This window comes from Magnolia sinica, chromosome 7, assembly GCF_029962835.1.
Source record: "Magnolia sinica isolate HGM2019 chromosome 7, MsV1, whole genome shotgun sequence".
In the NCBI taxonomy this organism is placed as follows: domain Eukaryota; kingdom Viridiplantae; phylum Streptophyta; class Magnoliopsida; order Magnoliales; family Magnoliaceae; genus Magnolia; species Magnolia sinica.
In genome coordinates, this window is record NC_080579.1 from 90,698,938 (window position 1) to 90,712,121 (window position 13,184).

Genomic DNA, 13,184 nt, shown 5'->3' on the forward strand with positions numbered 1-13,184 from the left:
ATTTATCCTTATTCCACCGGTTCGGATTACTTCGAAGCTTATTCGGCCAACTGACAAATCCTTCACCCTCAATCTCCATTAACATCTGCTCCTGTGATTTATTGAGCGGAGTGTATACCAAGAACTTCCAGTCGGGTCATTTTCCCGGCTTACGTTCATCACGCGTTCGATCGTCCTTGTGTTTCTTTCCTCCAGCCGAGTCAACTTCCTTTTTAGCTAACTCTTTGGCCGGGGTTTTTGCATTCTGGGCGGCTTCACGCAAGTTCCGTGTTTCCTCGGCGTCCGTGTACTTATCTGACTGAGTCATGAACTCAGCCAGAGTCATAGGCGGATTCTTGTCCAGGGATGCCAGAAAAGGTTTGTCCCTGACGCATTGCATGATTGAATTGAGTGTTGTCTCCTCTGAATGTTTTCGAACCTGGAGCGACTCAAAATTGAAACACTTGATGTAGTCTTTCAGTAGCTTTCACTTCTTTTAAACTATGTTATTCAGATGCACAGGGGGCTTCAACTTCTTCTTCCCTCCAATGAAAATGGTGAGAAATGCATCACTGAGCTCTGCAAACGAGCTAATGGACTTTGGTTTCAGCTGTTTGAACCAAAGTCGAGCTACGTCGACTAAGGTGAGGAAAAAAACTTGGCACATCACGCCATCCGAGGCATCATGCAATTCCATGTATGTTCGAAAGCATTCGATGTGTTCAATTGGGTCAGTTTTACCAGTGAAAGGTGTGATCTGTGGAAAATGAAACCGTTCCGGTAGCCAAACCTGCATTACTTCCTCCACAAATGGAGATGCCTTTGTCTCGGGCCTATTTTGATGTGCATCCCGACTCTGCTTCATGTCCGCAATCTCTTCCCGTACTTCTTTCCTGAAGTCCTGGAGGTCGGCTTTTCAGGGCTCGTCGCTTTCTGTCATCCCTTCAACCGGAGGCCGGCTGTGCCTCCGCCGATCTATCTCGTGTCGGAGATCAGTGGGGGGCAGCACAACAGTGGTAGAATGAGCGGGTGCTGACTCGGACGGACCGTGGGGCTGACTTCGCTGAGGGATTGATCGCGGAGCGATAGGCTCAGGGTTGGCTACTTGTTGTGGGACGTTCATTGTCTGACCATAGGGCTGAACTTGCTGCCGATGTATCTGCTCCAACATTTGTTTCATAACGTTTATGTTGGATCTGAGTTCCTGGACCTCTTTATCCAATCCCTCATTATCTCAGTTCCACTGGGTATTTCTCGTCGCAGTAGAGGCCGCCGGACGAGCAGCCTAATCTTAGCGATTGTCAGGTTGATTCTGAGTTCCTTGGGCTACGCTCGCACCCGGCGGTCAAGTGATAGCGGCTTCATTCGGCTCTTGTTGGATCGTTCTTGCAGTTATCACCATTATAACGCGTCCACAGTATCTGGGTAGAGCGTGGAAAACGACTTTTTGTACAATTTCCCACTGACGGCGCCAAACTATTGATGCAAAAAATTGGTGAACCTTCCTTCTGATCTACCGCCTGCACAAGGATGAAACAAAGGAGACCTTAACTAGAGCCGGGGACCCTCCGATGCTAAAGTCAGTGACTAGGCAGTGTAGGAAGGGTTTTTCTGCGTCCCGTCCTTCTTTTATAGGAGTGAGAGGTCCTGCCGTGCAGGGATTCTCTCCCCAATCTTAGGAGATTTGATTTGATTGTAATCTGCTTACGAATGCTTCCCGATCCCGAGATTATTGGGGTCAGAAATCATTTCACAAGATTTTCGGGACGGTATTCATGCTTACACCGTCTCTTCCATGCTCGGCTCGGCCTTAACCGACTCTAGTAATAGATGAGTCTTGGCTGGCTGCAAGGACAGAGCTTCTTATCTTCTATCGAATGAAACAGAATCGGCTCATAACCGATACTCTTTCTTATTCCGATAACCGACATTACAACCGACTTAATATGAGTCGGTTTTCTGATCGATCGGGCGACTTCTAGCTTTTGGACCTTAGTTGATCTCCTTTAGACGTTGCTGGCTCGTTATCCGAGACGACTTTATGTGTCTTATACATTCGGCCTATGGCTCTTGATTCTTTATCTCTCGGTCGGAATCTATTTTTTGCAATCCGAGTTAAGTCTCTCCTTTAAGCTTTACTGTCTTGCCTCAGTCGAACCCATTACCTCGGATCCTCGGGCTGTGTCAGTAGAGTTGGTCCATTCCATAACCGAGTTTCCGGACTAGTCGTATTTTTCCCCCAACAAAACTCATCAATCAAAAGGCCCACTAATTGAATGGCTGGGATGATGCGATCGTTCCCATCTTCGTCCCGCCCACATCCACGGCGTGGCCCAGCCCGACGAATACACCTCCCAATCACCGAGTGTGGACTCTAACACACTGGGCTCGAGACCTACATTTTGCAGTGATCCGCGGGCCACCGTGCTATGCTCCTGGCAGAATTAGGGCTTTACAAAAACGTTTCCCACAGCTCTCATCCCGTCCGTCCAAACAAAAACCCTAAATCCTGTACCGTACGATTCCTTCTACTCCCTTCCTTTTAAGATCCCAAAAACGCCCTACTCCATCTCCTTCTCCTTCTCGGAAAGCTCTCGCATTCCAGCAAATCCGCCCTCTCCCTTCTCTCCAATCCCTCGGAAATCATGTCTCAGATGAGCAAAAAGCGAAAGGTTCGTCTCTCTCTCTCTCTCTCTCTCTCTCTCTCTCTCTCTCTCTCTCTCTGTATTCTATCTTTCGTTCTGTACATGCTCATGTATGTATTTTTTTTTTTTTTTTTTCAGTTCGTCGCGGATGGGGTGTTCTTCGCGGAGCTGAACGAGGTGCTGACAAGGGAGCTGGCCGAGGACGGGTACTCGGGCGTGGAGGTGAGAGTCACCCCCATGCGTACCGAAATCATCATCCGTGCCACTCGTACCCAGAACGTCCTTGGTATTTCTTTTTCTCTTTTTTCTTATTTCTCAACGGCCTGTATTCAACTGAGTAGTAATCCAGCGATTGAACGGTTAGGATCGTCTGATCTGGGAGGTGTTGGGAGTATTTCCCATCCATGGCAAGATGCTATATTGATAGTTTGGATCGACGAAACGTTGTCTTGCCACGTTAGAGAAGTGTAGGGTGAGGGAAAAAAACGCAGCAATGGTCTGGTTTCAATGGAAAATAGTCCAATATCAAACACGTCAGGCAATCATAACCGTTCAATAAATGGCTTGAAAAATGGATGGCACAGATAAATTACTACAGGAAAATGTCAGATCAGCGAAATAGACAGCCCATTTAGTGGAAATATGCATGATGATCCTAGCAATCCAAACCATCATAACTCATCCATACTCTAATTTAAATGCATTTAGATCATGTCGAAAAATCATTTCCCATTAGTCCCTTGTACTATGATGATTGGCATAGGTTTAGATCAAACCAGATATGCTTTTGTTGTTATTCCGGGATCTCTCCACTTTGATGGGAATCGTTCATTCATGATGCAAACCCAAAAGGGAAAGCAGATAAATCAATAAGAAAAGAAAGAGATTGCGGAAAAGAACCCAACAATCCTGTAGCTGAATGCCAGAGATCACAAATGCAAGACTGAGCAAGATCAACAGTCCTCTAGCTGATCATACCCATGTTTTAACAGTCATCCACAATCGAAGGTCACGCCTCTTGTGAAACAGATAAGGGAAAGTATGAAAAATCAGTATCCACTCTTGTTTGTAAAGGCCGTGTTCTTTTGTGATAAAGTGTATTGGCTAAATTGTCTCTGTTATAAAATGCATTAGTCGAGTAGTTTCCATTCAAATCAACCACTCATTTTGGATGCAAGTTTCCATTTGAGTAGCTGACTGTATCTATGACCTTTGAAAGCAATTTGATTCACTCAAGAGCAGAAATCCTGATCTCGGGTCAATGTCTTTATAACTACAGAGTACAGACCTTTGAAAGCAATTTGATTCACTCAAGAGCAGAAACCCTGATCTTGAGTCCCCTTGTCTGTACAACTACGGATCTTTGCTTGTTGGTACTTGAATTTGAAGGGGTTGTTTGGGAACCAGAGCACCTCATCACTGGTGTTTGCTAAAAAACAACCGACCAATGTGGTTGTTTGTATAGTGGCTCATCCAAGGCAGGGCCCAATGCATGAACAATTCCGATTGTCAAGGGTAGTTACTGTTACAATAGAGGTCCTGTTAAGTACAATTTAGGTTATTCTCACGTGTTACTTTCTTTTCTTTATTTCATTTATATAGTCTTTTTTTTTCTTTTTTTTGTGTTTATTAGGGGAGAAAGGCAGACGAATTAGGGAATTGACATCGGTGGTCCAGAAGAGGTTCAATTTCCCAGAGAACAGTGTTGAGCTTTACGCAGAGAAGGTGAACAACAGGGGGCTTTGTGCCATTGCTCAGGCTGAGTCGCTGCGGTACAAGCTTCTTGGCGGGCTTGCTGTTCGTAGGTATTTGCATTTTCACAATTCGCACATTTTGTTCAACTGTATGTATGTAAATTCGTGCATCATTGGAATTGTTAACATACAGCATGTTACAAAAAGGCCATGACAAAATTCTGGATGCAATTTCACCTGATCTTTTATTCAGAGTTTTTGGAATATGCTAGATGTGCTATAAGTTAAAAGAGTCCTGATGTATGTTTGCACTTGTTGCTTGGTGCTACTGTGTTTTGGAAAGGCTTTATTCAGTGATGACTATCGCATACATATTCTTCACTTTATATTGCCTAATCTGTGTTTGGCTAGTGTATGTGATAAATACTTGAAGATTCTGTTGTTAGATTTCATTTTTCTACGGTATACTTTTTTTTTTTTCCGTATCAAATGCTTAGCACACAATGCATAGATGGACATGCATATAAACTACATGCTAAAAACTCTCCATCTCTACTATATATATAACACGGATAGCTTTAGACTTTTTTTTTGCCTCACAATTAGTCTTGATAACATTGGCTAAGAGATGAAAATTAATAATGAAAATGTAGCTGCTTGGTCGGGAATGGCTGAGATTTTACGACACAAGTGACTGCATTGATTAAACTTGCTTCCTTTCACTTGTTTTAATGTGTGTATACCTCTCCTCCTCTCTCAGTGTATCCAACGCCAAACATTTAATTAGGGAGACCATGCGAGAAAGGTTGTGGGGCCGCACGTAATGACTGTGTCACATCCACTTCGTACATTTGTTGTGTCGGGTTATGTTAGGACGTTAGCCCAAAATTAGGGGCGGATCAGGCCCTAAACCTTGCTCTTCTCTTCATTCACCAATCGGATTTTTCTAGTTGGGCAACTCTTTGTAGAGAATCATCTGGTTGGTTGCATTCCTGGGATTTAGCTCCTCTATGAAGTGGTCCACCAGTTGGACGATTTTGATCAACAAGCACGCGTGTTGGACTATCGAGGTGGTTCACAAACAGATGTTTTGTTAATAGTTTATCCATGGGATCATGGGTCTTCTTCTGTTTTCTTTTTCGTTTCATTAATGTATCAATATGTGTTTATGAGTTCCACATATTTTCTCATCTTCATTATGCCAGTCATCTTTACAGCATATCGGTTCCTCTTACCGATCTTGTGTCTGAGGATGACAACATTTAGAATTGCCCTTCCATGCTGCAATGGTCAAGGGATGGTTATTGCTCTCTTGATGTAAGCGTGGAATGGAAATCTGCCAATTGCATTGTTATTCTTCTCTGGGGTGCAGACAAGTCGCTTACATTCAATGTGTTTTATTGGCTTTGTTCATAGTGTTGCATACTAATGGCATATTGACAGTCACAAGCACAATTAGACTTTGATACAATGCTACAAAATATTATCCTTTATTCTTTCATGCATTTGCTCTCATGACATCAGTCACCTATAAAGCAAATAGGTTATTCTCGTACCAACTTTGTGTCGGAAGGTGACGACATAAATCCTGCTTCTACATGCCATTTTGCCATGAAATTTATTCTGATTTTAATGGTGTAAGCATGGAGTGACGACATTCTTATGCAGCTCTGCACGTCAGTAAGAAAAGAAGTCTCTTTCATTTTTCATTCAATGTTTTTTGTTGTCTTTCTTCATAGTGTTGCATACTATAAACAAAGAATGTAAGAGATTGCAAACAAGTCTCTTACATTCAATGCCTTCTATTGTCTTTGTTCATAGTGTTGCATACTAATAGCACATTGACAGTCACGGAAAGAATAGACAACAAACCATCAGACTTTGATACAATGCTATAAAATAGTATCCTGTGTTCTTTCATGCATTTGCTCTCATGATGTTAGTCACCTATAAAGCAAATAGGTTATTCTCGTGCCAACTTTGTGTCGGAAGGTGACGACATAAATCTTGTTTCTACATGCCATTTGGCCATGGAATTTATTCTGATTTTGATGGTCTAAGCATGGAGTGACGACATTCTTATGCAGCTGTGCATATTAGTACCAAAAGAATGTTTAAAGCTCAATGCACGAGATTTCCAACGTTTATTCTTAGTGGTTCTCCAAGATTCAGTGGCTATGCATGTCCACAAACAATCTTGTCTTTAATATTAAAAAAAGAGTCATTTGTGTCCTGTATATATTATTCTTGCTGTTGAAATGTTTTAGTGAGTCTTTTTTTATTCCCATTTTCTTTACCATGCCAGATGTGTTATGGCTTGTTTGTTTTCCACTTAAAAACAAGCTGGTCATCTCATCTTAGTTGACTTCAATTGCGTATCAGATTAAAGTTAATATAAATTGTTGGTTATATTTGAAGAGCTTTGCCAAGTGCATATGCATGTGCAATAAAGCTCATACAGATGTGCATTTGTGCTAGCATGGCACATGGGCAAGGGATCCAATCCATCCATCAGGTTGATTCGACCTTCTACATGTTTTCCCAAAAATGGCTGGTCTCTCAGCGTGTGTTCTTGTAAATAGGTGGATAGGTTAGGAAAAAACTTCAGCCAAGTCTTTCATAGCCGTACATTTATTTTGCAAACTGTGGCCCACCTGGTAAGTGGTTCAACCTTATTCTTGGGATAGGGCATCAATATAGTGGTGGGTTGCTGATGGATGGGTTGAATCTCGGACATATAATGCCATGGTGGCACATTTGTGGCATGTACACGAGCCGTATTGCATACGTGCATTCGCTTAGCAAAACTCATATTTTAATCCCTACCAAAAGAAAAAGATCTATAATACATAATTACTATGGAATATAATTAAGATGAACTCAACATCCCTAATGTTTTTTTTGTTTTCCTTTTTTCTTTCTTTCTGAAATGATGTCTGCTTGGTTGTTGTCTTTGATATATGGTTGTCATCTATAAAGCAAATAGGTTATTTTGATGCCAAATTTGTGTCGGAAGATGACTACATCAGTAATGCCCCTCCTACTCTTATTGCCTATGAAATGTTGGTTTTTTATTTATTTTTATTCATATTGCAGGCATAGGACGGCCATATATTGTTTGATTTGGCTCCCTTAGCTTTTGTGGATCTCCTTTTTTCATCCTTTTCACTTTTGCATATTGCTTGATTCACCGTTGCATACATTTGCGGTTATTCTCCTTTTGTTTCTCTTTTATGTTTCTTTTATTTTTTCTGGTGAGATTTTGATGTGTCATATGAACCATGGCTTCATAGATATCAAGAAAGCCATGGATATGTAGGTCTTGTTTTGCAAAAATACCATTATGCCACATAACTTCTTGTGCAACAGAGTGGTGAATATGCTATTCATAATTAAATATTCATTCGAAATGCTTGTCGTAATGTTTGTTCTATCTAGCTGTTGAGTAAGGTCTATCCATGGTTTTAAGAGTCGGAGGAGTCTGATACGACTTTCTGGTTCCACTCGGATTCGGTAATAGCCATCTGGTTCGATACCACTGGTCATACCTGACTTGGATGAGTTGGTCCATAGGCCCCACAAATTGGCGAGTAGCGACTTGGCTTGAGACTGTACAAATCAATACGAGATGCTATCTGGGGATATTCTCATGGTCTAACTGCATTGGCATTCATTGTTCATCTCAGTCTTGTCTATCTTACCAGTAGCAAGAGTGACTAGCAAGATCCACGTGGCTCTGCACATGAGAGAGACTGAACACTTAAAACTTTGGGAAAATGGGTAAATGGAAAGCAAATTAATATTTATTTAAAATACTAATTATAAATTGATTTTTCCTAGTCATGGAGCAGGCAAGTAGAATCACATTCCGTGTATAGTTTTGGTAATGATCCATTCACAAATTGGGCATGATATCTGGACAACCCGGATTTGCGCGCATCTATTGCATGTTTATGGTTGAAGAGTCACCACCAGGAGTCTTACCAAATTAGAGGAGGTTTGCAAAGCCCTAGGAATGCCTCTCACAATGGTACTCCAAAATCCTCTTCCCAAGTTTCTCACCCTAACCTTGCAGTTCTTTTAATCAATTTTCAGTGCACATTGCATAACTAATGTTTCTTCAGTCTGCATATTTACACCTGTCCGTTCCACCTTAAAGTCTCTTTCAAGAGCTTTTTGACTCGACCTTTGTGTGCTTGCCTGATTGTTCTCACATACATAGTATTGTAGAACTAGAATTTGTCAAACCCTGTTGAAGTTCTTGGAAAAAAAAAACCTTCTTTGCTTTTGATCTTTTCTACCGTAAGTTGTAGGGGTGGGATGGGTCGGACTGAGGGTCTACCTGAGCCCGAGCTGACCTCAAGTGGACCCAACTCACATGACCCAACCAAATTCCAATCTGAAGTGCACAACCTGAACTCAACCCTTACTCGTCTATAATCATCCCTAAACTGACCTGATCTGACCTGACCCAAATACATGTGATTATTCCCAACCCGACCTAAATTTGCTTAACTTGAACCTGGCCTGATTTCAAATCAGGATGGTGTTTTCCAACCCTAAACCTACCTGACCTGAACACGGGTTGGGCCAGTCGGGTTCAGGTCGACCCCAACCCAGGTTGCATCCCTAATAAATTCCTTGTTTAGCATCAGTTATCTTTCTTCAGGCCAATGCAGTTATGGGCTTTGGAGGCTTCTCACCGATGCTGAAATAAAAGATATTTAATGGAGTTTGTCAGGCTTCTTGCATTTTCCTATTTGCCTGGAGTTTGGAATATCCTCCCACATGACCACTATGAGTTGTCACATGCCAAACCTTTATTTCGTCGGAACATTTTCCAAGTCCGTCTGAAAGAATTTACAGCTCCCAAAAAGTTCTGTTGTACCAAGCACCGGCGACTTTCCTTCAGGCTAGTGCAAGCTTATGAGCCTTGGAGGCTTTTGTATTATACTCAAATCAATGGATCTTTTGGAGTCCAGCTGGCTTCTTTCATGCTTACTGTTTGCTTGGAGTGTCCTCCCACATTCATAACAAAAGCCTCAGCTAATTTTATTGAAGAAATCCTTGTGAGTGGTTGTTGTATGTTGATGCAATTTTAGGATCTTGTGTGGAAGACTAGCATTTTAACTTGCTTCGATCCTATACAGTAATTCGAATTCTGGCTAGAGATCATGATAGAATGATACAAAATTTTACTGTCTGCATGTGTTTGAGATTGGTTGTTCATCTGTTGCGCCTCATGGTGTGTGGCTGCGACCAAAAATAAGGGAGCGTGCTCATTAGGCAGGCCATGTGTATGGAATAAATGGACAGTTTGCAAAGATTGATCACTAGTCTGAATGGTGCACATGGCCTGCCCGATGACTTGGTCGGCCTAGTTTATTTGGTTCATGGGACATGTGGTGGGTGCCCATTTAAATAATAACTTGAATCTCGCACTTATTGCCATAAAGAATGGCTTGTATACTAGATATTATTGTCTTTTGTTATTAATGGAATCCATATGCTTTTCTATCTGGGGTTTAGAATTGTTGGCTAATGGGTCGCTGCCTCTTTTAGGGCCTGCTATGGTGTTCTGAGATTCATCATGGAGAGTGGAGCTAAGGGATGCGAGGTCTGTTCAAAGGCTCTCTCATTTGCATGCTTGCTCTTTTTCCGTTCTTCCCTGTTTGGCTCGGGTGACAAGTAAAAAAACTAGTGATTTTTGGGATTTCTATAATTAGTAGAATTTCAAAAAATCATGACATGATACTTGTGTGTGGAAGAGTTCTTCCTTTTTGTCAAAACACAAGTGTCTTGTTTACTTATTTATTTTATGATGACAGACTAAAAGAACTTCACGATTTTTGAAAATTTTATAAGGGCAGAAATTCCAAAATCTTGTTATTTTGCTCCTCAGCTGAAGAAACCTGAGTTAACGTGGATCCTTTATTTTAATGTTTATGTTTCCGCAGGTGATTGTCAGTGGAAAACTTAGGGCGCAACGTGCGAAGTCCATGAAGTTCAAGGATGGATACATGATTTCTTCTGGCCAGCCTGTCAATGAATACATCGACTCGGCAGTGCGGCACGTTCTCCTACGTCAGGTTAGCAATCTCCAAATTGATTTTCAGTCTCCAACACCCAGTTTGGATAGTTGGATGTAACTATGAAATGCCCATTCAGCAGTTTGCTTGAAAATGTAAAAATGTATCAGACAAGCCTTGTTTGGCTGGGGGATATTATCTGGTGCGGATGTTTTCACCACAATGGGGTGCAGAAAAATGATGTGGACCTCACCGTGATGTGTCGATGGCATCCACTCCGACCATCATGCATGCCCTCCCATGTTTAGCCATGTGCCCAATAATCAGGCCAATCCATGACCTGGGCCACACGAGCATGAATGGTTGGGAGGGACACCTAACCCTGATCATCGCTAGGTCCAACTCCCATTCAATTTTCTGAATGGCCTGGTTTTTGAGGCATGCCATAATCCTGGGTGGATGTTTCATATCAATGGTTGGATGTCAATATACACAACATGGTGGGCCTTCTACAAGAATCTAGGGCAGGTATCCCCTCTCAACATTTCCTGCTTGTGTGGCCCACCTTAGTCATGGATTGGCCTAATTTTTGGATATGGCTAAACATGGGAGGGCATGCGTGACGGTCGGAGTGGATGCCATCAACACATCACGGTGTTGCTGACAGCTAACATTTGCACTTGATATTTCCCATTTGGCTGGGGCCTGTATCCAGGAATATGGCCATTTCAGTGCGAGGCCGCTCTGTCCGAAGCTAATATAGTAAACCTGAAAATTTTAGATACTCTTGAAGAGTGTGATGGATGATGTACAGGCACCTAGACATTGCACATATGGCAACAAGTAATTCAAAATAAGCAGTCTTATGGGTCCCAATTGAGTGGTACTGTTAACAAGAAATTACACTTGATTATTTTATGAATCGGATCAATGACCAATTATTTGGTGGTTAAAAATGAAAAAGCATACAGTGGTCCGATTTCAACGAACACGCATTCATGAGGCTACAATTTGGTCGATATGATTACATTACTCAATTTCTGAGTGCCTGTGTATCAAGAATCATGAGTTGCCAGAGTATCAATTGTATGTATGTGGTCAACAAAATCATTAGTAGTGAAAATTGTGGTTTTATTGGGGTTATTATATATAGGGTGTCCTGGGGATCAAGGTGAAGATCATGTTGGACTGGGACCCAAAGGGAAAGCAAGGACCAACAACGCCTCTGCCCGATCTGGTCACCATCCACTCCCCAAAGGAAGAAGAGGAGTTCATGAGGCCGTCGATGCTGGCAACCGACATCGAGGTGGCTGCTGCTTGAAAACACGGTCGGGTTTGCCTCGCCACCCATTTCTACTACAATCAAGAATACTAAATGCCTTTACTTTCCTTTTCTTGTTACTAGTGATATTTTCGGCTCTAGGCAAGCAGGTGCTGTTTTTTTCCGTTTACTGTCTTTTTATCAAACAAATTTGAGAGGATTTTTTGCGTTTGATATTTGCATTTTGAACAGTCTCGATTCTTTCCTGTCGTTGGTTTATTGTTGGTTTATTGCCACTCTGCCCATGGGTTAAGATGGTGAATCTAGACCTTTGACCTTGTGTCGGCATTTGATCTGATTGATTGGTGGTCTTCTTTAATGTAGAGCATGACTTTTTTTATTCTTTTCTTTGGTAGTCCAGATGAGAAGGCTGTAGGCTGTAGGCTGTAGGCTCATCAGTGTGGAATTTCCACCGTGGGCCATGCTAGCGTGTTGGACCGTTCTTCATGTTGGTCCCACTCCGTAGATTTCGTTGCTGGAAATTAGGTTGGCTGGCTTATTTCGACAATCCATTTGTTTTTTAGTTGTGGGCCGTTGGTGGTTGCGGTAGCCTGATTTTCTGGACGAGGATATCAGATGATGACCGTCTGATGATTAGTGGCTTGGATCTCTCTCGGGTGCCACTTGGTGTCTGTGCCGATACACACACACACACACACACACACACGGGTTTGACGAATTTTCACGCCTGCTGTAGGACATCAGTACCGTGAAATGGTAGGCCCCACCATGAAGATCACCCTTCTTGAAAATGAAAGCGGATTGCGTACTGAGTAAACTGTGGGGCCCACCGTGAAAATGGTAGGCCTCACCATTGCGGTCTTCCAATTGAGACATCTTCCTCCGACTAGTATTTGTAAGAAGCGCGACCCAATGCTGGGGCCCCGATTTGAACCTGTGGGGCCCATGGATCAATGATCCTAACCGTTGATGTGTCAGACCTCCATCCGGGGGAGGTCTTTACTGAATGGGCCATCCACGGTGGGGGGCCATAATATCAACCGCTGGGATCACTTTAACTATGCGCCCTAAAGACCATTTGGCTATTGTTTACTGCTGAGTTCTCTTTTTATCACTCTTTTCATGACATACATGCTGGAGGGACCCATCAGAACAATGGTTGATAGATTCTGTACTTGTGGGGCCCACTTTTTAAGTCCACATTGTTGATCATACGGCCCCACATGGACGGCAGATGTCTCGCAGTCTATAACAGGAAGATCCTAGCCCTTCCACCAATGAGTTAGTGGTGTGCATTGCACAGAAGCTAGGACAACCATCAAGTCAATTGTTTGGATCACCGTTGATTAGAATCATTGAGGATGTCAACGGTTTGGATCAACGGTTTGGATCATCGAGGGTGTCAATAGGATGGGCCAGTCTATCAGGTTTTGGGGATAGGCCGGGTTAGGGACCGGTTTCAGACCCGTAATGAAAAAAACCCACTCAGGCCCAATTAGTGATAGATCCGGGACCATTAATATCTTAAGTCCATCTAACTGCCGGATAAGATAAT

General features: G+C 42.5%; 1 protein-coding gene across 1 annotated transcript; it reads left to right on the top strand.

Moving 5' to 3' along the window:
* The first annotated feature begins 2,476 nt into the window (after nt 1-2,476).
* LOC131251689 (small ribosomal subunit protein uS3y) lies at nt 2,477-12,012 on the top strand. Its single transcript, XM_058252576.1, has 6 exons — nt 2,477-2,651; nt 2,763-2,910; nt 4,258-4,429; nt 9,881-9,935; nt 10,276-10,407; nt 11,501-12,012. The coding sequence occupies exons 1-6, from the start codon at nt 2,625-2,627 to the stop codon at nt 11,666-11,668; spliced, it is 702 nt and encodes a 233-aa protein (XP_058108559.1). The 5' UTR covers nt 2,477-2,624; the 3' UTR covers nt 11,669-12,012.
* Nucleotides 12,013-13,184: the final 1,172 nt, after the last annotated feature.

Bases quoted from the DNA above. Each gene is read 5' to 3' on its own strand.
- LOC131251689 (XM_058252576.1), top strand. From the start codon at position 2,625: ATGTCTCAGATGAGCAAAAAGCGAAAG. The intron at 4,430-9,880 runs GTATTTGCATTT...TGCCTCTTTTAG, and splicing joins GGCGGGCTTGCTGTTCGTAG to GGCCTGCTATGGTGTTCTGA. The intron at 10,408-11,500 runs GTTAGCAATCTC...TATTATATATAG, and splicing joins GGCACGTTCTCCTACGTCAG to GGTGTCCTGGGGATCAAGGT.